Consider the following 25,533-nt stretch of genomic DNA (forward strand, 5'->3'; position numbering starts at 1 on the left):
ATGTAAACAGCAAAGCCAGATACACAATGTTACTGGTCCCTGAGCATAGGGTGACTATGAGCTGCTCCTTCCCACTGACACTGTGACGCCCACCATTGAGTCCACCTCAGTCCTAATTATGACTCTCTTCTCCCCGTAATTCCAGCTATGCTGAAGGGAAGAGGGCACAACATTGGCAAAGTCCTTTCAGGCTCATTGGTGCCGGCAGGCAGGGTTACAAGGTGCAAGTAGAAATAACTGTAACATTGCAGGAAGTTCTCCAGACAGACTGGCAGCAGTCCTCAAAGGCAGCATCAAGAGGGTGACTATCTTGTGTTCTAAATTTCTTCTACAGGCTCCAGGTACTTATCCACCTCCATTTGGGATGGGATACTCTGCCAGGATGTGTGCTACAACATGTATCCAGCTCTTCTTACCACTGATGCCAGTTTTGGTGAGCAACAGAGCAATGGCCAGCTCTCCTGTATTAACTTCAGACCCTTTAAAGTACTTAAATGGTTTGCTTATGCAAGCAAGAATGGATAAATTCTTTTTTCAAGATTATGAGAGAGACAAAGACAAATATTTGCTGGGAGTAAATTCCAGACAGGGGGAAAGGGTCTAGTCCACCACAGCAAGGGGCCAAACATTCACTAAGTGAAGATGGGATCAAAATTAACTAACAATATGCCTAAACGCAAAGAACATTCGTGCTTTTGATATAGGTTGAAAATCAGCTGATAGTGCAGTCACATGCACCACCTCAAATGAAAATGTAAGATTACATATTGTTCCATCCGCGGCTTATGTGGGAGAACTTGGGGGTGGATTGCACCCCATGTACATTAGCAGGAAGAAGCTCTAGTTGACCCAAACACTGAAATGCTCTGGAAAGAAATGATTTTATTCTTTTACGGTAATGTATAAATAGAGGAATTATACATATAGTCCATAGGAAGATCCACAAGCTGTACTCTCATATGAAGTTCTTCTCTCTCTCTCTCTCTCTCTCTCTCCCCCCCCCCCCCCGCCCCGGTAGGTGATTTACAAGACTTATCTATTATACAATGAATGCAAATGGGGATATGGCATGTCACCTACAGCAGTGGTCCCCAACCTTTTTATCACCGGGGACCACTCAACGCCAGGGGCCACTCACCAGGGACCACTCAACGCCTTTTACTGAGGCCCGGTGGGGGGGGTAGTTTACTCCTCTACTCTCAACCACTGCCCTAATGCTCTCTGATCGTTATGGTAATGTTTAAACATCCTTTCAAAATAAGATATAGACACGCCACAACAATGAAGATAAGGAACATTTTATTTTCATGGAAATTTTAACTCATGATAATGACAAATCAATGGGAACCCTGAGCTTGTTTCTCTGCAACGAGATAGTCCCATCTGGAAGTGATGGGAGACAATGACCCGAAGTGTCTTATAAAGTAGCGATCCCCAACCTGTGGGCCGCAGACCACATGTGGTCCTTCAACTAATTGGAGGTGGGCCCTGAAGGACACCTTCTCCCCCCCCCGCCCTTTACTTCATCCCCCCCCCCAGCCCTTTACGACACACTTCATTGTTGTGGCATGTCTGTATCTTATTTTGAAGGGATGTTTAAACATTACCACAGCGATCAGAGAGCGTTAGGGCAGTGGTTGAGAGTAGAGGAGTAAACTACCCCCCCCACCGGGCCTCAGTAAAAGGCATTGAGTGGTCCCCGGTGAGTGGCCCCCGGCGTTGAGTGGTCCCCGGTGATAAAAAGGTTGGGGACCACTGTTGTAAAGGGCTGGGGGGAATGAAGTAAAGGGCCAGGGGGGGGAGGAGAAGGCGTCCTTCGGGGCCTACCTCCAATTAGTCAAAGGACCACATGTGGTCCGCAGCCCACAGGTTGGGGATCGCTAACCTACAGTTCATCTTTTTTTGCACTCCCTGCAATACTAATGAAACTGCTTTAAGCCTTGAAGGCTAATCCAGGTAGAGTTATACCCTTTTAGGCCTATTGACTTCAATGGACTTAGAAGAATGCTTAGGCCTGCACTATTTATGCCACAACTCACATATACATAAACCAATAGAGAATCATAGAATCATAGATTTGGAAGGGATCTCCTGGGTCATCTAGTCCAACCCCCTGCACTATGCAGGACACTCACAACCCTATCACTCATCCACTGTAACCTGCCACCCTCTTGAACCTTCACAGAATCAGCCTCTCTGTCAGATGCCTATCCAGCCTCTGTTTAACCATTTCCAAAGATAGAAAACCCACCACCTCCCGAGGAAGCCTGTTCCACTGAGAAACCGCTCTAACTGTCAGGAACTTCTTCCTGATGTTTAGATGGAATTTTTTTTACATTCATTTCATCCCATTGGTTCTGATCCATCCCTCTGGGGCAAGAGAGAACAACTCTGCTCCATCCTCTATATGGCAGCCTTTAAATACTTGGTTATTAGATCCCCCCTCAGTCGTCTCCTCTCTAGGATAAACAGACCAAGCTCCCCCAACCTTTCCTCATATGTCTTGGTCTCTAAAAGTGAGAGCCATCTTGGTGTAGTGATTAGGAATGCGGACTTCTAATCTGGTGAGCCAGGTTTGATTCCGTGCTTCCCCACATGCAACCAGCTGGATGACCTTGGACTTGCCACAGCACTGATAAAGCTGTTCTGACTGAGAAGGAATATCAGGGCTCTCTCAGCCTCACCCACCTCACACGGTGTTTGTTGTGGGGAGGGGAAAGGGAAGGCGAATGTAAGCCACTTTGAGACTCCTTTTGGTAGAGAAAAGCGGCATATAAGAACCAACTCTTCTTCAAACCCCTCACCATCTTTGTTGTCCTCTGGACACCATCCAGTTTGTCTACATCCCTCTTCAACTGTGGTGCCCAAAACTGAACTCTCAAGTTCTTTTTTCCCCCATTTCCACACCCTGGAAAGAAGTGACAACAATTTCAATCAAGTAAAAACAGATGAACTAGTCTGCAATTGGAGTTTTGGAAAAATGGCTGTGATCAGGAAATAGATCTATCCTCTACACTTCCCATAGCATTTTAGCTGATGCAGAAAGTCATGCATTTATTTCAAAGCAGCAGTAGAAATGATGAGTGCTTGCATGCAAAACCTTATCAGGAGAGACCAGAGTCCATTGTTTGGCTTTTTGACCTTAATATAGAGCCCAGTAAGCCTCTCTTATTTGGAATGCTGCCATCAACATGAGCACAATTTGTCCCCTAAAGTGTTGCTGTGTCCAACAAGAGTTTTAATAAAAGTGTTTTCACACCAGCGTGGATAATTGTGACTGTGCAGAGCAGATCTTTCCTAGAAAAAACAGGGAATGTTATATCTAGAGAGCTAAGAAAAGTCAATTGCATTTGTCTCTGCACATGCTTGAATCAAGTTGTACTATTAAGGGTTGGGAAACCATCATACATGATATCACCACCCAGAGACCAAAGAATGATTTCCAGTGGCATTGAACATAAAAGTCAGATTGCATACTTCTTAGGAACATTTTTCTTAGTTTTAGGAACATATATTCATGGATGCTTTAAGCTGATCCAGCATTGAGCAGTGGTTTGGACTAGATGGCCTTGGTGGCTCCTTCCAACTGTTCTGGCTCTCAGTAGAAGTGCTACAGTTTATTCAGTCAAGTTCAAGAAATTGCAGTATATAAGTTTGGGGGTGCCTAATGGTAAACGATTTGGGTAGAAAGGATCTACATAGCACAATCCAGAAATCCTTTACTGTATTATCCAGACCACTTCGCAAGAAAAAAAAAACCCAGCTTAAACATTAATTTGCATTCATCTCCTTTAATATCTCAAATATTCAAGAATATCAAGGCTTTGATTCTATGTACCAAATTCAATTGTTAATATGCAGAATATAATGGATTGACAACCATTTTTAATGGAGTTTCCCACAATACAGAGAGGTAGTTCAGTTAGCTTTTTGCAGAAAAAATAATCACTTCAGAGGCTAACAAAACTCCCTATGTGAGAGGCAAGGCAGGGTGTTCTCACTAGGTAGATATTTAGATAGCAAGCTATGGGGAAATAAATAGAGTCACAAATTATAACATTTGAATTTTGCATAATTACAGGTCAACCTGTACTTTTTAAATTCCATGGCTCTTTGATCCTGCTGTTTATTTTGTTCCCTATAAACCTTGTGCAGGGCTTTTGTGTGTGTGTGTGTGTGATGGTATTCAAGGGTACTGAGTACCAGTACCTTTCTCCACATATCTCCCAAGTCCTGTGCCAGTCTGCCCCAATCAGTTACAGAAGAGACAACTGGTCATCAGGAATAGCCTAGTAGGGATCTGAAGAGGGGAATTGGTAGAAATCACTGGCAGTCTTCAAGCAAAGGTTGGATACACACTTTTCTTGGATGCTTTAGAATGCTTTGGGCTGAACCTGCATTGAGCAGGGGGTTGGACTAGATGGCCTGTATGGCCCCTCCAACTCTAAGATTCTATGATTCTATAAGAATGCTGGCACAGACCTCTCATAGAAATGTCTGCCTATTGGGAGTACATCTTTGTATTCTCCCCAGTTGTGATTGAATGGATTGAAAATTTAGTAGTACTTGGTGAGATTGTCCAATCTATTTACATAACCATCATACATACCTATTTTATATTATTATATGCTTCCTATATGTGTCATATATGATAAATGCCTTTTGAGAACCCAACATATTGCACTTGATAGATAGCATCTAGTCCAGCAAAGCTTATGCTGGAATAAAACTTTGTTAATTTTTAAGATCCACTAGATTCCCATTGAAGGATACAATGGAGGCAGGCAGTAATAACTATATATGCTATTCTGAGCTCCTCATAGAAAGGGCAGAAAAATATTTTTTCCTTCCCAAAACAGGAGCCAAACAATGAAATTCTAATCCAGGGTTCCCTAGATGATTTATGGGGTCTGGATTAGGTATGATTTTGGGGGCCCTCCACTAACTCCTACAAGCACTCACATGTGTGTACCAAAATTAAGCACATGAGAATTTTTGAATGCATGGATCACATGTAAGAATTTTTGTAAGTGGCTCCTTCTTGCCTTAGGAGCTAGCAGGATTTCTCCACTCATCCCCGTGCCAAGGATGGCTAGCTGCTGGAGATAGTTTGTTTCAGAGACAAGTTACTAAAGCAGAGTTTCAGACTTGCTGAAAACATGACCAGTGACTGACTGTCTTAGAGTCAGAGTGCAGACCTGCCAGCTTGCCAAGGACACTTTCCAATCAATTTCCTCATCATGGTATGCTGGGAGGTAGCCCACCATGTCAATTACATCTTCCTTCTTTGAATGGATATTTCAAGCAGAAGCAAAGCAGAAGAGTTGGTTCTTATATGTTGGTGAGTCATGTGGTAGGCTGGAGCCAGTGATACACAGAGCTGAAACAGGGATTCCTTTAAGAAAGGTCTAAGACAAATTCCTTCAGTGGTCATATCTTCTGCTATTCCCTCCCACTTCCCTGCCTTGCTTCAGCAATTTTACATAGAGATTAAAACACAATTTATTGGTACACTTCAGACTATATTCTATCAACAAATCTGTTTTAAAGAAATGCATGTGTCTCCATTTGTAAAACGTTGGGTTTATGTTTAGCCTCCATTAAGTGAAAAGTGATGTCATTATACCATCATCAAGAATAAAATGAACATAGCAGATATCCTATGGCCCAAGTGGAGGTCAACTTTATAACTCCTGTAATCTGGAAATAAAAGCATATGATTGTAATTCTATAGAAGGCAGATTGAAATTATAATCCTATAGCTAAGGCAGATACAATATAGGATAAAAGGAGACAAACAATGAGCTTTACTTTCTGCTGTTCAAAATACAGACAGAACATGGGAAGAAAATGTGTACGGTATTTCCACAACGGATAGTTTTTTTAAAGTATACTTTAAAGAATAGTGGCTTTCTTTCTGAGCCAACTGGAAATTTAAAAAGAATGGATATCCACCACTGCAGGCCAACATCAGTCCCCCACGATGGCAAGAACTCTCCCTACAGATTGCATCCGTGACCAGAACTAATTTGCCATCCAAGCACATCGGTGGGCTATGTCACCGTTTTAGGGTTTCTTCAAGTTTACGCTGGAAGTCAGCTAGCCTTCACCTTCGAAAGATCAGCGCCAGCCAATGGCAGGGCACGATTTTGCCGGGGGACGGCGGGGATTGGCGGAGGAGCTCTGCTGATTACTGTGGAAACCTCATCGGTGATTCATGGAGTGGGATGCTAAGAACGGAAAGGAGGGAGGGCGAGAGCCTGAGGTGGCTTGGGGATTATACGAGAGGGAAAAGTCCGCCGATCTCGCCTGGAGGTGGGGGGGCACCTCGGAGTAGGCAGCAGAGCCCGGGGGCCTTGCACAAGCTCTGCCGGGCGAGGGAGGGAAAGACAAAGAGGCGGCGGGCATGAGGGTGCTGCTGATGAACTGAAGCCGGCAGGAAACGCGCGCTCCTTGCAGCCAGCCAGCCAGCCCCCTGCAGGATCCCGGCAAAGCCCGACGCGTGAGGCCAGCCGACGAGGCTGACAAAGAAACGCCGCTCGCTCATGGGGAAAGGCGGGGAGCAAGGCGAGGAGAGCGGCGAGCGGGAGGCGCAGCTGCCGTCTTACTCCTGGGAAGAGATCCAGAAGCACAACCTGCGCAACGACAAGTGGCTGGTGATCGAGCGGAAGGTGTACAACATCAGCCAGTGGGTCAAGCGGCACCCGGGCGGACTGCGCGTGATTAGCCACTATGCCGGCGAAGACGCCACGGTAAGGCGGCCCCAGGGCTTCTGCCCAGTGACAGATGGCCGCTGTTCCCGCCAAGGCGCTGCGTGGCGCCCGTTATTTCGATCACCTACTTCTGGAAAGAAAGGGAGGAAAAGGCTCTTTAGGGTCGGACGGTGGACTCTTCTGCCGGGTCACTGAGCCGGGGGGCCGGGAGGGTTTGCACGGAGTTGCGCGGTGCAGGGAACGCCGCTGTTGGGGGGGGGGTATTTATGGTCTGCACGGAAGACTCAATGCAAAAGAGGCTGCTGGGGATCTAGATTAGGTGGCTATTGCTAGAGGGGAGATTACCAAACAAAGGAGGTGTGGGGAGGAGGAGGAGGAGGCTGTGGCTGTGAACAGCTGCGTTTCTTTCCGCCGTCCCCCCCAACCCCGGTAGGATATTCTCAGAGGCGCCGGTGTGGATGGAAAGAAGGCGATCGGGTTTTCTTCTCGCCCGGGCAGCTGCTGCTTCTGCAGCGATCGGTCCCCCACCCCACCCCCCATCGCGCGCACACTGAGCTCCCTGTCAGGTTTGGTAAAGAATAAAAAAGCAGCAGCCGAAAGGAGCAAATCCGGGGTTCCGCTGTAACATTATTGTCTGCGGTTTTCCAAACCACAACCTCCAGGAGAGCAGCCAAAGTGCATGTTAACTGTCCCCTCAAGGCACGAACCTTCGTAGCCAGATGAAGGGAATCTCCTGTGCAGGATCTTAACAGAGAGAGGAGGCTCTCTTAGCATTGAAAAGCAGATCCAAGAGTCAAACCCTGCTACAAATCAAGCCTTGAGCATTCAAAGTTATGACTTACATGTGTGGCCACTGGCTTTCATGCTTGGAGTGCCTAACACTGTTGCACACAATCACCCTGGCTATTTCTGCTTTGCATTGTTCTAAGTCTAAAAGTTGGTACCCATAATACACTTTTAGGACTGAGGATGGATTCATGTTCTGTTTCAGAGTCCAATTTTGTTACATATATGCAATTCTCTGGTTTGTACATGCATAGAGATGCACATGCATTGAAAAGACATGTTACTGGTTTACTTTGGGCTACATATCTGTGGATATTATGTCAGCCAAAATCAGGTGCAGACTAAAGAGAATAGGCAAATTCACTCTGAATCTTGGCATCTTTAAAGCCTTGCCAGAGGCCTCCCCCCCCCCCGTGTGTGTGTGTGGGGGGGAGAACGATAATGAATCAATAAGTCATGATTCCCAGTTATCTGCTTTGACAATCTGCCTGTTGGGTCTGGGGTTACTTCTGGCCGTTATCCTTGAAGTGCCATACTCTGTATTGTTCACAAGAAGTATGTTTTCTAAATCAGTCAGGACTGGAGGTATGCAGCGATTGAAGGGAGCAACTTACAGCCATTCTGAGATGTGCTGGCCCAAATGGCCCATCATCATGGACATCTGTAGATTTAAACAATTATTCTGCATTCACCTTTGAACACAAAGTGATTCTGTTTGTCTTTGTTCTGATGTCACTGCGAGAGTTGCTAAAGCAACATGTAGAAAGAAACTGAAGGGATAACACTGAGGTGACATGTTCTGTGAGGCAGCCGTGAATTAAAAGTAAATGGCATTCTTTAGTACTAGAAAGTAAAATGGATCATGAATTAGGGAAAGACAGAGCCGCATTTAAAACATAACATCAGTAAAGTAAGGACTGCTTGATAATTTTGTATTCCCCTAACTGCATAAGATAATAAAATAAATGAAATGGAGTTACATCCTTCTACCAATCTTCAGAACTCCGTACTCTACGCCTCTTCGGTACTTTCTGTAGACTATTAAACTTACATTGCTTATAAGCTTGTTTTGCTTCAATCAGTATTTTCCCCCTTCCTAAAACTATTCTGGTGTGCAGGCTTCTGCTATTCAAGAAAAAAGTGAGGCAAGGAAAGGAATGAGGAAAAGAACCAAAACCGAGGCAAGGAAAGGAATGCGGAAAAACCAACTGTCAAGAAAGGCCCTGAGAACAGGCAATGGCTGTTGTTGCTGCTGCTGCTGTTGTTAAATTTACAGCCCACCTTCCTCTGGGGACTCAAGGCGGGATATAGAATATTAAAAATCACCATAAAACCCCACTCTAAAACAACATTATTCTCATAAAACTAAGTCAGCCATAAACCTGGCGGAAGAGCTCTGTCTTACAGGCCCTGTGGAACTTTACCAGTTCTGTCAGGGCCCTCAGCTCTCCTGGGAGCTCATTCTACCAGGTCAGGGCCAGTACTGAAAAGGTCCCAGCCCGGGTCAAGGCCAGGCATATCTTTCTGGGACCAGGGACCACCAACAGATTAGTACCTGCAGAGCAAAGCACCCTGCAGGGGGGCATAAGCAGATAAACGATCTCTTAGATAGGCTGGGCCCAAACCACAGATGGCCTTAAAGGTCAAAACCCAAACCTTGAACATGATCCGGGCCAGGACTGGCAACCAGTGCAGCTGCCTCAGCACTGGCTGGATATGGGTGCTCCAAGATGAGCCAGTGAGGACCCGAGCAGCTGCATTCTGTACCAGCTGGAGTTTCCAGGTCAAGGACAAGGATAGGCCAGCATAGAGCAAGTTACAGAAGTCCAGTCTAAAGGTGACCATCATGTGGATCACTGTGGACAGATAGTCCAGAGGCAGGTAAGGCGCTAGCAGCCTCATTTGGTGAAGATGCTCAAACACTATGCGTGCTATCACTGCAACCTGTGCTTCCATTGTAAAGGAGGCATCCAGAACCCCTCCCAAATTCCTTGCTGCGGAATTTGCCAAGAGTATGAAGGAATGCAGCTGGATGCCCAGTGAATTGGGATGGGAGTTTTGACAGCAGCTTGTTAGCAGTGGGGAATACCTTTTGCTTAACTATAAAGCAGTGGTCCCCAACCCCCGGTCTGGGGACCGGGACCGGTCCGTGGATCAGTTGGTACCGGGCCGTGGCTCCTCCTCATCCTCCTCCACAGTTGCTGCCTTGGGGGCTGCCCTGCCACTCTGCGGCCAGCTCACCTTTGGTGCTCTCCAGCGGTCACCATAGCTGGGGCTCCCCCTTGGTGTGGCACTGTACAGCTGCTGTTGGCAGCGCCCCCCAGCAGGCGGCGGGAAGTCAGGGGCGCCGGCAGGAAAGCAAGCGGAAGAGGGGCAACGTCCCTCGGCAAAAGACTACCTCCCCGGTCCTCAGTAAAATTGTCAAGCATTGACCAGTCCCCGGTGATAAAAAGGTTGGGGACCACTGCTATAAAGGGGTCTCTAGGCACAGCAGCTGGTAGTTACGTATATAAGAAAAAGCCTTTCATACTCAAGGCTTGATTTGTTAGCATTGGAAGTAAGAGGTGTTTCTGAAAATACAGCACAGGTGGCAAAACATGTGCGCACAGGTAAAGTTTCTGTAGCAACTACAGATTTTTCTGTAAATCTAGTGGTTTCCTCAGGTTTACAGAGCCTAATGGTTAACTGTGACCAGTTCCTTTCCACAGTTTCTCTCTGCACAAGGCCCAACTCCCTCTATATTGTCATATCAAATGTAAGGTGATCAGATTGTTCCACTTTTGGAGGGACATCTGGGGGTACCTGGCAAATTGTACTTATGCTGAAATTAAAATATATATATTACAATACGATTTTTGCGTTCTATGCGTTCTATGAAAAAATGTGTTGCTCCATATAGACCAAATTTTTAATCAAGACCCCCCCAATCAATGGTGTCCCACTTTACCAAAGTTAAAATCTGGTCACCTTAATCAAAGGTATTATCTTAGATATTGATAACTTTCTGTTGGCCTGGTACAGCAAAATAGCATGGCTGTGAGTAATCTTTTCATGCCTCCCCACTCTCATCCTTCCCTCTAAGAGGCTAAGGGAGTGGGTTTCATTCCTTTCACTCTCTTGCTTTGACTCTCCTCTTTGAAGAGCCAGCACATGATTCACCAGCTACAAGAGCTTAAGTAGTTTCTGAGGGCCTCTACATATTCTGTCCTGAGCAGGAGCTTCATTCTGTCATGGAACAGACACAACATGCTGACATGGAACATAGAACTTGGCTAGTTTTAAACTACGACACCTTAATGAGGCGTTCACCTCACCAATCTTATTCTACTTCTACAAGAATATTTTAGAGACACTCCTGTGTAGTCGTCTAGAAAACATTTTTGTCGTTTGCAAAGATTCTTTGTCAAGAACCTCAGGCTTTTCTCTTGCCCTCCTACAAATTACCTGAGAGGTAGGGGAACCTTTGAGAACCTCAAGTGACGGAGTGTCTTAGATCCAGTGAGGAATCTCCTCACCTTTTCTTTGTACCTCAGTAATCATAGATTTTTCTGGAGTTCAAACAGACCTACGCAACCTGAATTCCATAAAAGTGGGAAGATAAATTAATTTGTCTTGTATTTGTAGTAATTAATTATGAAAGTAAAAACTATACAGCCGAGGGGAAGCAATGGAGAATAAATGCCATCTTCTTCCTTGGTCTAAAACTTATCCCTCTGTGATGCTTAGGTAAGCAGAATAATCTGCTTCCCTGTTTCATCCTTTTGTTGTTCTAGCTTTTTTTATGAAGCCAGCCTGTTTCTTTTTTCAGCCAGGCTTTGACTTGTCCTCCTCTTTCCCAGTCATTTCTGGCAATCCTATATCGAGTCTCTCTTCTTCCTAAAGCCTTCCTACTCTTAAACCAAGGCTTTCTTTTCTTCCCAGTTTCCCCACAAAGGACAGAATTTCTTCTTTAAAACACCATCAATGCCCCCCACACACACACACACCTTGTTGATGGAAAATTACTAGCTTTCCTTTAGGAATTTTGTTCATTGCTCATTGGCATGGGAAGATACTCTTTTGTTATGTTGGCTTCCCTTAACGTATGAAAGGCTGTCCTCCTCCACACTCCCAGTCTGTCAGGCTGAAGGTTTACTCATTCATCTTGATCTGGAACCATTTTTGCTCTATGACAATGTCACAGAGTAATCCACATCCATATTCCACATTTCTCCAAGGATTATACAGCATTGTTTTCCCTTCTTCCATTTTATCCTTAGGTGGCTCGCATAGGTTAAGCTGAGAGAGACCTGCTGGTCCATGGTCACCAAGTGTGCTTCTGCAGCAGAGTATGGATTCAAATCTGCATATCATATATCCTAGGATAACGTTACACCATTAACAGTGTAATTTGAAATATGAACCATTCTGTTTGTAATTTTTAAAAATGTCATTTTACCTCACTAATCTCAAAGGAGATAAAAGGCTAGAGATGATATAGAAAACATCTTGGAACTCTGTGAATTGGACTCTTGCACAGCAGTTTTACATATTCCTGCTATGACACTATGGTGCACAATAGATGATGATGAAGACATCCCTGGGAAAAGCAAGTACCTGCATGTACCACCATCCCAGTTCTTCTGCAGTGACAGTAGGAATCCAGCTATGCAGATTTCCATCTGCTCTGATCCTTCGATAGGGCCTGCTTAACTATCTGAGAAGATGAGAGACCAATGTAAGCTTGAATTCATCAGAGCTATGGAGGCTGGACACATTTCATGCACTGCTAAATGAGCAGTGCCTTTGTACACTCTGAAGTTATCACAAGCAGATTAACACCTCGTGGTTTGGGAAGCCAGAGGGTAATCTAGAAGAAGAATAGGAAGAATCTGACATATAAAATTTCATGGCTTTGCTAAGGCATTGCTGTTTGCCCCAATTTCCTCAATTGATAATTGTAGCTCGTACATGTGAAAAAGATCTGGCACAGAGCAAGCTGTGTAGATAGAACTTTACATTACCCCAAATGGTACCTGAAGCATTTTTTCATGAAGGCGGTTCACACATTTAGTTGCTAGACTGTAAGCAAGGAGTAAAGAAGGGCTATTTAGAATACTTATATACTTTCCGGAGACCTGCGCAAGGCAGTTCACAAAATAGTACAATAAAATCATCAAAACAATGTAATAAGAAGACTAATACAAACAAGCAGACTCTGATGACATTTGAGTCACTTGTCATCCTATCCTTGCTCCAAAGAGCTCAAAATAGCATACATTGTTGTCTCTTCTCCATGTTCTCAACTCAACAACTTTTTGAGGTAAGTTAGGCTGAGAGATAATAATTGATCTAAAGTTACCCATGGAGTTTTATAGCTGAAAGGGAATTTGAACCACTATACTATATGGCAAGGGTCCTCAAATTCTTTGATCCTGTGGGCACCTTTGTAATTCTGACATGTGGGTACTGCCACTTAATGCCATGGGAGGTGGAGCCAGTAACAAAATGGCTGCTGCCATAGTTTACCTTCACTCACACAATGAATATCCATGTGCTGTGGTGATAACTGCTATCAATGTAACATTTTTAAAAGTCTGCACAGCCTATCATATCTCCCTTGGCCAATCAGAAGCCTTGCTGGGCAAAACCCTCTCCCCACTGGCCTCACCTGCTTCCAAAAATATTTTAAGAGTGCTGGAGAAAATGTTGATGGGCACCATGTTGGACACTGCAATATTTTGATTCCTACTATATCATTCTGTTACAGACTGTACTTTAAAGCTCATAAATTCTGTGTAAATACATGAAGGACCATTAAGGGTTAATGCCTCACAGAGCCAGAGAGTGTTGAGTGACAGGCTGCTCAAGAGGATTTGATTGGTTAGTGTCAGTGGAGCACAAAGACTTGGGAACTGATGGCTGAATAGAACTCAATTTGAATTTAGCCCTGACTGTGGACAATTAACTCTGACTGAAAATATTTGCATGTTGCCTGAGGACTGGGAAGGTTGACAAGGAGGACTGGGTGGATCAGTGAAAAACAACCTTGGGCCAGGATGATGTTGTTGTTAGTTGTGAAGTCATGTCCGACCTATCGGGACCCCATAGACAATGATCCTCCAGGCCCTTCCTGTCCTCTACCATTCCTCAGAGTCCATTTGCATTTCCATTGCGAGCTTAAATGGAAAAGGGATAGCTCTAATTAGAGAAGAGATTTCCTTAACAGTTGAAAGGGAGATACTTCTAAAGAGTGGAGTGATCCATGGTGTGTTTGGAGAAGGAATTTGGGCACTTGGTAGTGGATCCCAGCCTTCTGGAAACCAAGAGTTAGTTAAACTCAAAGGATACTAGAAACAATTAAACCAAAGCATCTCATCTCTAAGGGCCATTCCGCACAAGGACCAATGTTGCCAATTGCTTTCACAAAGCGGAAACGCTATTTTAAATAGTGGAATCTTGGCGTTCCTCATACCTTCATTTGTAGTGGAATCCAGTAGCGTTTCATTCATCCCCCACAGGTTTCCAGTCGCAGGAATTGCTAGAAAGGAAGCTATTTTTTTCTGTGCTTGTTCCCACCCCTGGCCGTCAATCAAATGGAACAGCCAATGGGCGGTTGTTATTATGCTCCCGGAAAGCCCCTTTCCCTTTAAGCACAGTTTTTAAAAAAAAAAACACACAGTTGCAACAAATATGTATTGATTCGTTGCAATGGAGAGACCCATCTAGCTGGCATGTGAGCTGGTGATTCATTTTTACCACGCTCCCCCGAGTGGAAAAAAAAATCCCCCCCCCCCCCGCATGGGAGCGATTTTTGGCCGAAATTAAATGGAACTGGCAAACAGGGGGCTGTGTTGTGCTTGGGGACTTAGGGGAGCTTTAAAGAACTTCTGTGGAGGGACTGTAGCCGGAGAAGCCTCCCTGGGTGAATGGAGCCTCGCTGGTTCATTGCTTTCCCCGCTCCGAGGAAAAAAGAATGGCGATTGCTTCACCGGAAGTTCGAAGGAGAGAACCAGGGGGAGGGACTTTGTTGCAACCGCTACATTGAGAACGCACAGGTCTTTTTCGCAAGTGTTGCAGAGTGTAACGATTTCCTGAGGGTGAATCCACTTTTCCTGATTCCCCGGAAATCGCTACAACGAAGCAATTTTGGCACTAGTGTTGCAGGAGTGTTGCAGATTGCTCACGACGTCATGCGTAACGCAGTTTTAGTGGCGAAAACAAAAAGTAAGACTAGTGCTATATTAAAGTCATGCGGAATAGCCCTAAGATTCAAAGGCTTTGTAAGAAGCTTTAAAGCAGGGGTGTCAAATACAAGGCCCTAGGGGCAGAACCATCCTGCTCCAGGCTCTTATGTGACCCACTTTCAACAGATGCAAAGGAGGGAACAGGAGGCAGCTTTGGGGGGGGGGGGAGTGGATAGAATCACTCCAAACGTGTCTTCAGCACAGTAGAACAACCTAATTTGCAGTCATCAAGCAGCACCCCTTCACTTCAGGGGTAGCCTCACTGGTAAGTTGAGAGCTATTACAGCCCCATTCATGCTTCTCCACTCAGCATGGAGCTTCTCGGATGCTGTTCTGATGGCCAAGGGGGATGAACATTTGCACATTGGGGGGGGGGTATTTGCAGACAATCCTCTGTTGGGGCCTGCAGTGGCCAGCTCTGTTGCCATGTTCATGCCCCCCTTCCCTCCCCAGTAGTGGTTGTGCTTTGGCCCAAAGAGGAGCTTTTTTGGCATTTTCATCCACACACCAGGGTCTAGATCTGCTACTGAGAATGCAACTCAGCACCTGGGCCTCCCTTCCACACGGAATACCAGCTGTAGGTGCCTGTTGTCTCCTGGAGGGGATGGTGCAGAAATTTCCAGTTATACTGGTTGCTGGGTGATCTGGGGCTTCTGCCACACATGTGGCTTTATGTGCATGGTGCCCACTTCTCTATCAGATGACTGTTGACTGCTGCCACATGGGGCTATCATGGCTTGCCAAAAACCTTTGGCTTGAACTTCCAGCATCATCCTACTATGGATCATGTGGTAGCCATGGATGGAGGTGGCTGCTGCCACACAGGCATCTCTGGCTTATCGGTCTTTGCTTGGCGTAGGTCTCACTGTGCACATGGCCTCAGACCTGGGCTGCCTTTGGTGGAGTGTTAGTTCAGCTTGTCTTTCCAGTCCTCTTCCATGGTAGCTCAGGGGCAGGGGAGAACTTTCAACGGCCAGCTGTTTTGCATTTTTTACCTAGGGCCTGAGCTCAAAGCATTGGCAGCAAGAACAGGCTAGGGAAGGGGGTTGCATCCCTCCAGGCTGCATGGGACCATTTGCCCAACACAGCATCATTCTCACATACAGATTGAAGCCACATCAACCATTTTCTACTGAGTCATGAGAGCAAGAGTGAACAATGGGCCTTAGTTTACAAAAAGTTCATGTATTTTAAATAAATAAATCATAGATTAAATGGAATGGCACAAAAGGAAGGAATGATCGCTAATTATATACAAAGAGGTACAGTTTGTATATTTATAACAGATTCATCTTAGAAAGTAAAGCTAATTCTGGTGGTAAAGGCTCTGGTCTGTCCTTTCCACATCAAAGGTGCACACTGACCATTCAGAGTTGACACCAGGGCAGTTTCTCCTAATAAGGAAGGTGTAGTTTGACTCTTACTTGTCTGTAAACTGGTCCATACAGTAGCCCACTGAGAAAAGGAATTCCAGGCATTTTGGGACTAGGAGGCATTAGTAGAAAAGGTGTTCCTTTTCCCTGTTTGAGAAAGGAAGGGAACAGAGTCCATCTATTGCAGATTCCAAAACTATTATAAACCTTCCTTCATATTAAAATACAGTTTTTTAAACTGCATGCTTCTGCTAAACCACCACTGTTGCCACTCTGATCTCCAGATTACTCCTTTGGTGCTTTCCTCTAGTTTCCCCCCCCCCCTTCCCCTTAACATGCCTATTTCTTCCTGTTCCAGCCTTTTCTTTCCTGCACAGATTGAAACTGCTGAAGCCAATTTTCTTAGCATTTTGATTAGAAAACAGACAAGACAGCTTTGTGACTCTATCAAAGGAAATTTGAATCAGATGAGTCCATAAGACCAGATAAGCATTGGATGTATGTTCAGCCTGATCATTTGATCACTCAGGTCATTTGATCACCCATGAAGCTGTCTTGTACTGAATCAGACCATTGGTCCATTGTATTGTCTGCTAAGACTGGCAGGAAGTTCTCCAAGGTCTCAAACAGAGGTCTTCCATATCAACCAGTGCCTGGGCCTTTTTAAACTGGACCCTGGATCTAGGACCTTCTGCAAGTAAAGCAGAGGCTGTTCCTCTGAGTTGCAGCCCCTGCATTCAATAGAGCTTATTCTGACTGAAACGGATGAGTGATTGAGGACTAGGATTCCTGGTTCTGCTTCCTGCTCACTATTTGGCCATGTGAATGTTTGCACATCTTCAAATAATATTTGGATTTGGGGACTTATATAATTAACAATGTTTGGGGAAATTATAAATGGGTTTTTGTTTTTTCCTTCCCACAGACCCATTCCACACCGGTGGTACTTTGCTAGGCTGCTGCTAGATGTTTGGGTCAGGATAGGTTGTCCCACCTCTTTCTGGGTTCAGGTGGGGGATCATTTTCCCTGCTGTACCTAGTCTTTCCCAGATTTTTGCCTCTGAACGAGGCAGCTGGGGTGGCAAAGTTGCACTGCAGGATGTTTGAAAAATGTGGTATTGCATAACAATAGAATTCTTCAAACAAAGAAATTGCCCCAGGCAGCTCTGGGAGCTGGGCCAGGACAGCCAGACTCTTCCCAATGGCCCAGGCCCGACATAGGCCCTGTCAGTGTCTGGGGCAAAAAAGGGAATGTGGATACATCCACATTCCCTTGCCCCTGAGCAAATGAGGACCTGAGTCAGGCCAGGTTTGGGGCACCCCCCCCCCCACAGATGAGCAGTGGGTTGGGACAAATTCCCAGTGCAGAAAAGGTCACAGTGGCACAATGAACATGGTATTAGTTTGTTGCATTACTTACTGACTGAAAGCCTTGGTTGCAGGTTGGCTTTGTTAGGACTGGGTAGGTCAATATGACATGAATTACTTTTGTATCTCCCAAACAAACTAAATTATTGTAGGTTCTAGGTAGGGATTTATTTAGTGGCAGCATTTAAACCCATGTGTCATGGATAACAATATAGTTAGATTGTTATATAACATTGCATCATATCCCTGGTAATTCTGCATTTCTTTTAATGGTATAGTTCTAGTACAAATAGATATATTTTGTTGTATTTGCAACTTCATTTGCCAAGAGGACCAAAACATCCAGAATCAGTTTGGTAATAAAATAGTCCTGTTGGCACCTGTTGGCTTCTGGCTTTTGCATGACGATTGCTCTGTGCTATGGTTCTCAGAAATGCAACAGCTCTCACAGTTGTGCCAGAGTCTGGCTAGTCCCTGATGCAGGTTCACAAATACATACCATGAGAGCAATGTACACATGGGTTGTTAGGCCACTCCCTTAAAGGGGCACATGAAAGACCAAAATGTGCCAAACCTGCTTGCAGTTCCGTGCAATGAGTCATTTTGTACTTCTGTCCAGTGCAATTGTTCACAAAAATGTGAAATTATCTTTGTTGGACACTATCATCAAGGCATTAACTTTGGATAAAATTAACAGATGAAGAATAAAATAGTGTCTTGATTAAGTGATTTTATTTGTTAATATCAGGGCATAATTGATCCTATCAAAGTCAGATACAATAAATAACAGTCTGCTACATTCTGGATAATATAGGCAATACACAGGTGTAGATCTGACCATGATTATTTCATTCATTCAGATTCCTCATGGTGTACATTTCTTCTACAGAACTGCTATCAGCACTAGAAGGAGCTGCTTCTGCAGAAAAAAGCCTTGCCTTTTCCTTAATTCCTTTTAGACTTTGCTCAAAAGCAGAGGCATGCAACAAAACTAGAGCCATCCATTAAACCTTGGAATTGGCAGCTTACATACTTCTCTTTTAAAGTGACTGATTTATATGATTCATGGGAATGTTTTTTTTGCAAGTAAACCATGCTTTAGAATCAGAACTTGGGCTCTTTACTGAAGCAGCTAAGCTGTTGCTTAATCACAGGATCAAATTCAATTCTTGTAATCTTATATCAATTCTGTTTTTCAGGTTGATGTAAATCATACCTAATATTAAGTAGGGAAACACATTACTGGCCTATAATATTTGGCATTTATCTAGGGTTTTTCAAGTACTTCATGTAAAATTATCTTCCTGTAATCCTTGAAGCAGCCCTGTGAGGTGGGTCAATAGGGGCAACTGAGCCAGAGAGAGAAAGCAGCTCACTTAGGGAGTTTATTGCAGAGGCAAAAATCCAACCAGAAACACAGCTCGTTATTTTTAGTTAGTATGTTTCAGCAGTTCACATGGAGGCAGAGCAAAGAATCAGAGGAGAATGTCAGAAATTTCAGAGCAAGTGCATGTTTACTGAGCAAGAGTTGGTAACTGTGCTGTTTTCTTCCACCATTCTAGGATGCATTCTGGGCCTTTCACCCCAACCTCAACTTTGTGCGGAAATTTCTTAAACCATTGTTGATTGGAGAGCTTGCCTCAGGAGAACCCAGCCAAGACCGAGACAAAAATGTAAGTAGCAGCTGCTTTCCCTGCCTGCTGCACTCGTGCTTGAATACATGCCCATATAATAACACAAGCCATTGTCTGTAGGTATAACCTTTGGACATATGGGGAAATTTGAAGGAAGACATACTGACTCTGATTGATACGATTCTCTGTTGGTGGTGAAAAGTTCCAAGAATAACCCGTGCACAAGCTAATAACATCTCCCCATGTTAAGTCAACCACTCATTGGTATCCAGCTCATGCCATCCAGTGAATAAGCTGAAGCTAATTCAGTTGAATCCTAGTCTGTTACAACTAGATGGGTCAATAGAAAGCAAAGCTTTCAAGGTGAGGAGAGAGTAGACAACTATCTACAGCCTATCCATGTGTTTAAATAGATCTACTCTAATAATAAAAAGTATGAAGGAGAACCCTTCCTTCACACAGTTCCTCTACTAGAATGTTTTTCTCCACAGCTAAACATACTTCTGTTACTGGAACATTGCTATAAATGAAAGCCACTGGGGGAACAGATAATGGCAATTGAGCTGAGATCAGCAGGGAGGAAGGTTCCACATGCCTAAGCTCTGTACACATTTGTGATGGACAGCACTTTTAAGAGGCTTAGAAAGTGCTATACAAACAGGTGAAGGACTATGAGGGGTTAATTCTTCACAGAGCCAGTTAGCCTTGAGTGACAGGCTGCTTCAGGCAATCGGATCAGCTGAACACAGAGACTTCTGAACTAGATGCTGAGGAGAGGGATTTCAGCCTTAGCAGAGAAGAGTCGAATAGTAATAGTTTCAGAATTTAGCTCTGGCTGAGAGCCTTAAAAAGCATATCTAACCACAGCAAACCAGGGTTCTCTGCATTCCTCAGAGCTAAATCTTTGTTTTACTGGGTAGGGAAATGGCTTACTAGAAAAGCAATCCCTGTTCCTTGACCCAAATGGGAGTCTTCATCTACTTCCCAAACTTCTTTGCCAACTTACTGTATGTGTTAAACCACTCTCTTCTAAGGCTGAAATCACACTGTCTGACCCTCAGTACTCCCAGTTTTTTTTAAAGATCTTACTAAATAATGTTAGCATGTCCCAAGCTCAACTGGTAGAAAGCATCAATAAAGCTAGAATTATTGAACAAATAGAACAAGAAAGAAGTCTTGCGCCTGAAAAATTGTTAAGACTTCCACAGTGGGAATCCTGCCTCCAAAACCACTGTGAATTTTTGAGAGTATATCAACAGTAGATAAGAGTGATCTCTTAGATATTATGTTCTTGGTCTTCTAAAAAGCCTTTGAACAAGGTTCCTGAGTAAGCTAAGGAGTCACAGGACAAGGCAACAGTTCTGTTAAGAATCAATAAGCAGAAAAAGAGCAGGGGAAAGTTCACAGAAATAAATGGGCAATTTTCATAATGAAGGGTAGTATCTAATGAAGCACCCAGTGATGTAGCCTACCTGTGATTACCTACAAATAAGAACTTAAGGTCAGTGTGTTCTAAAAATTTCTGCAGAATTATTATATCATAATACTGAAGTTGGGGTTTGTGTGTGGGTGATGCTCTGTCATAGAGATATGAATGAAAACAAAATACAGTATATGTGGATTTGTTGAAAAACAGCCAGAAATATGATATTTCTTCAAAGAAGCCATGCATACTGAAAAAGGATGAATCGTGGGGCAGACACCAGCTAGCTAATACCTGATAGTCTTCAATGTCTTCCTTCACGATTAATTGAGTTGCTGTAACAGAAGCCTGGAAGGGGAAGGCTGAAATTGGAGAGATCTGAGGCACAATGGGGGTGGGGTCTGAATGTCTAATGAAGACCTGAGGAAAGTAGATTGCAAATAATTGCCAGGAGAGAGACAGGCTAGGAAATGAGAGGTGGAAGCAAAAGACTAAGGGAGGTAGATGGGAACAACAGAGCAGTCAGCAGAAGAGAAAGGAAGCCTACTGAAAATATGTCTGTGATTCCTTTTTCCCAGACATATATGCTGTGCTGCTACAGTGTCACAGAAGACTCTCAAAGAAACCCTCCCTGAAGGCTTAGGAATAGAAAGGGCTGTGTTCAGCTGGAGGGACATAGTCAGGAGAGATGAATCATGCTGCACTAGAATAAACCTTTCACACACACACACACATATGCTCAGAACTAGACCCTATTTCTTTGCATGGCAGAAAATGACATGTGGCTATTTGCTGATGTATTGAGAGTCCACAGTCAGCCCTTTATTTTAGTCTGTGAACGGGAAGCAGCTTCACTGTATTCCCCCCCCCCCCCCACATCAGCTTGCCAATCAAGACCCCTGAATCCCAGATGTTCGAGGGATCAATTATTCAGGCACTCTGTACTGCTTGGCTGACTCATAAAGGAAGCTCTTTCCGCTCCCTGTTGTTTGTGGATGATGGGGCATATGACAGCTAGCCAGTAACCATTCACCTGTTCTTACTCCGTGGAGCATAGAATTTTGACTCCCAAGGGGAATGCTTGTCAGAGGAGAGGCTAATGGATAAGTAGTTTTCATTGTCTCCTGTAGCCCTCATGAGGCCAATTAGGGAGGAGCAAAGATAAGCACAAGAAATCTCTGATGAACCGAGAGACACTTGGCCATATCTTAATTAGCATAAACTGCCACATCTGTATTGATTTCAGTGGAGCCTTAGGCACCTTGCCCAGGATTTGTCTTGTTGCGTTATAAATGTGGGGAATCCACATATTCCCTCACCCCAGCTTTGTTCCCAGCACTTAAAGCTTCAATATTTTATCTCTGAGAACATGGAATTTAAAACAAACAAAAACCCAAGAGATGTGCAAAACTCTGAGAAAAATTCCTGCAGATGTTTCACTTAAACTTTACTTGAGATTTCCTTTTACATGAAAATGTGTCAACTTTGGATTTCTTTTGAATGTGATTGCAAAATTTGTGGAATATCTTTTGGTAGATACTGTTTGATTTTATTGGTGGTAAGTCATAGTGCTCTTGTCCTTCCTCCTGTCCCGTGATGCCATTTTATGAAATACTAAAGGATTTTGGAAAGGGATTTCTCGCCTTCTGATTCAACCTGAGATAGATCTGTCCATACATCAGAGCAAGTAAGGTTTTGCTTAGGTTCATAGGCAGAACAACAGTGCTGATATCCCATGTATCTGCTTGGTATGCGTGGTATCTTCGCATATATGTAGGATTTGGAATCATGAGAATATCTGCTTTTTAAAGAGTGATTTTCCTAAACCATGACTTTGTTGTAAAGAATAGGTGATATCAAACATGGAAATAAGAAACTCGAGACATTAAAATTAACATGAGAAAGGCTTCAGTTAGTTGAACTGAAGAGCAGTAATGTCTTCTGTTTCATTCAAGCATTAAATTTAAATAAATGTGCATATATTTATTTATTAAATTTAAATAAATGTGCATAAATAAATGTGCATATTACCCGCCACGAGCCACAAGGGAGTGGCGGGCTATAAATCTAATAATAATAATAATAATAATAATAATAATAATATTGCCAAGATATCATTATTGTCCCCATATTGTGGTTCTCCCAGCCTAAATGTGATTGATAATTCCATGGTCTTCTTCCACTGCTATGGTTTTGGCAAGCCAACATTTGCCAAAATTACTATCAAGTTATTTGATATTCTGAATTTGTGAATATATACAAACATTGTTTTGTCTTCCTTGATTTGTACAGAAGAACTGAAGCTCTTTTAGTCTTCTCTAGATATGGAGAGACTGAGTACTGTGTAGAGACAGATGCCATCTAAAGAAAGTTACAGTGCAGCGCTAATAGTACTTTCCTGGGAGGGGACCTACTTCAGATTGCAGTGCAAGTATGCTTTGAAGGACTTCATGTCCATGCAAAAGGGAGCTCTTCCACCAGGCATTTGGCTGAGACCAAGCGATACCAGCAACATCTACAGGGCCCCTGCTCCCTCCCTCCTTCCCAGGAATCCATTCATGTGTTCTACCCCTGGACCTGTTTGCACTGTTATAGTATATTACCTCTGTTATAGTAATTAATGTTAATACTGTTATAGTTGTAGTTATTTGCATGTTATTTAAAAAGTTCCATGTATTGTTTCTTACATTCTCTGTAAACCACCCTGAGCCTCAGGGGACAGCAGTAAATAAATAAATGTCAATTTCTTGTATTTTCACTTTGTAGCCCCAGTTGGTGGAAGATTTCCGTGCCCTAAGAAAGACAGCAGAGGATATGAACTTATTCAAAGCCAGTCCTGCATTTTTCTCCCTTTATCTTGGCCATATTCTTTTGATGGAAGCTCTGGGATGGCTAATGGTTTTCTACTGTGGTACTAACTGGATCACAACCTTCCTTCTTTCTGTCATCCTTGCAGTCTCTCAGGTGAGAATTTATTCAGGAGATGCTGAATGGTTACTTGCCTTCTCGCTCATTCAGTGGTTTATTTATTGGATTTTATTTATTTATTGTATTTATATAACGCCCTCCCTGAAGGCTCAAGGCGGTTTACATGAAACAACAAAATGGTACAGGTATACATTTCATTTCAATGTATATTAGCACAAAAGTGTGCCTATTCAATATCCCGAATATTTATCATATTTTATTTATCATACTTTTTTTAGTGAGGGGAAGTACAGTTTTATAACGAAAAGGTTCCAGTTGTGTTAGCTTGTCTTTAATACTCTATTCATTCCCGTCCAAAATACCATCCAAGCATAATGTATTTGATTCTCAGCATCGGTGATAAACTCTAGTCCCTGTGAATTAATCAACATACGGTATAATCCAAAGAGGGCATACCCTTTTGAGTTCATTGATTCCAATAGACTTAGAAGAGCATAACTCCACTTAGGATGGTGCTAAGAATCCTACTTTCTCAGAGGCTGCATGTGGCCCTGTGGCTGCATCCAGCATTGCATCCAACCATCCATTTTGCGACACAAAGTGGCCCTAAAAATACACTTGCTATGCCTGTGAGGAGAGGAGGTAGGCTGTCCACATGGACTTCCACTTCCTCAGAGACAAAGAGTAGAGGCTAGGTAACAAACTGACCAATGAGACATGAGTATAAGAAAGAGGAAGGGACATAGAGAAGTAGGCCCGACCAGCCATTTAAATATATTTGTATTGTAATAACTGTATACAAATACAAATGTACAAAAGAAGGAATCCAAATACAGAAAAAGCAAACACCACAAGGGAATAAGTACTTATTTATTCAACTGAACAGTAAGATTAAACATGTTTCATATGGTGCTCTAGAAATGTTTAACCGCTAAGCATTTATACATAGTTAAGAATTCAGTTTTTGAGGGACTCATCAGAACTTTTATTTTGCTTATTTATACTCTTTCTCCCTAAGAGGGACCCAAAGTGGCCCACATTATTCTCCTCCCTTCAATTTTATCCTCACAGCAACCATGTGAGGTAGGTTAAGCCGTGAAAGTGCAATTGTCCAGCAAAGTTCCATGGCAGGGTAGGGTTTTGACTCTGAATCTCCCAAATTCTAGTCCAACAGTCTTCATAATAACAAGGGCCTAATCATTTTCAGATTTAAGGCACAATGATGGACTAGAACGCATCTGAGCACAAAATCCCAGCAGAAGAAATAAAATGAAAAGGAGGAATAGAGACAGTTTTTAAGAAATCCAGCATCTTAAATAGTTGTCAGACATATTTCCCCTGTAAAGGAAACTCTTTATAGGAGGAAGATCACTTATGACTGTCACATTTGGTTTCATTCTTTTCTAATGCCCATCACAGAAGCCTCTAGGTCTCCTTGTATTAGCTTGGTTTTGAATATGAACATCTGGAATGTCTTCTGCTTCAATTTCAGATGTCTGATACCACTGTCAAGAAAACAAATATGTCTAGAGGAGAAAGCCCATATAGCAAGGCAGATTTTGAGGTAGTTTCATACTTGCTGTAGTGTGCTTTTTCATTCTTATTATCATTCTCTTTCCTCCCAAGGCCCAGGCTGGATGGCTTCAGCATGACTTTGGACACCTCTCTGTCTTTAAGAAGCCTGTGTGGAATCATTTAGTCCATAAGTTTGTGATTGGTCACTTGAAGGTAAGGCTCATTCCTATTAAGCATGAAGGAAATAGCTGCAGCAAGAGATGGTGAAGCTAGCTTATCATTTTTTCCCTGGCAAGGATCCTGCCTCATTCATAACAGGCAGAAATCCAAGAGGGAATAGCGAACAAATGCTTTACTTGTTGAATTTTTGTCATCCAGCTCTTAAAGGCACAGGGCAAAAGGTACAAAACTACCTTGCTTAAAATCCTGCTTGGTCTTACTTTATTCTAGTACATTCTAGTTTCCAAGTCTTGAATCCTTACAATCAGAAAAAGAGCAAGCAGATATTTTGGACACAATGGGACACAAATGTTAGAAGGGCTTGTTCTAATGCCTATACAGCGGAAT

The 25,533-nt window shown here is 43.4% G+C and overlaps 1 protein-coding gene across 1 annotated transcript in view; it reads left to right on the top strand.

The window, feature by feature from the left end:
• Nucleotides 1-6,210: 6,210 nt before the first annotated feature.
• Nucleotides 6,211-25,533, top strand: part of LOC143829785 (acyl-CoA 6-desaturase-like) — a 44,345-nt gene continuing 25,022 nt past the window's right edge. Inside the window, exons 1-4 of the mRNA XM_077321187.1 lie at nt 6,211-6,752; nt 19,029-19,139; nt 23,290-23,487; nt 25,078-25,179. Of these exons, the coding sequence (XP_077177302.1) occupies nt 6,546-6,752; nt 19,029-19,139; nt 23,290-23,487; nt 25,078-25,179 (618 nt within the window). The 5' untranslated portion in view covers nt 6,211-6,545. The remainder of the gene's footprint in view (nt 6,753-19,028; nt 19,140-23,289; nt 23,488-25,077; nt 25,180-25,533) is intronic.

The sequence above is a fragment of the Paroedura picta genome, chromosome 2 (assembly GCF_049243985.1).
Source record: "Paroedura picta isolate Pp20150507F chromosome 2, Ppicta_v3.0, whole genome shotgun sequence".
NCBI classification, from domain to species: domain Eukaryota; kingdom Metazoa; phylum Chordata; class Lepidosauria; order Squamata; family Gekkonidae; genus Paroedura; species Paroedura picta.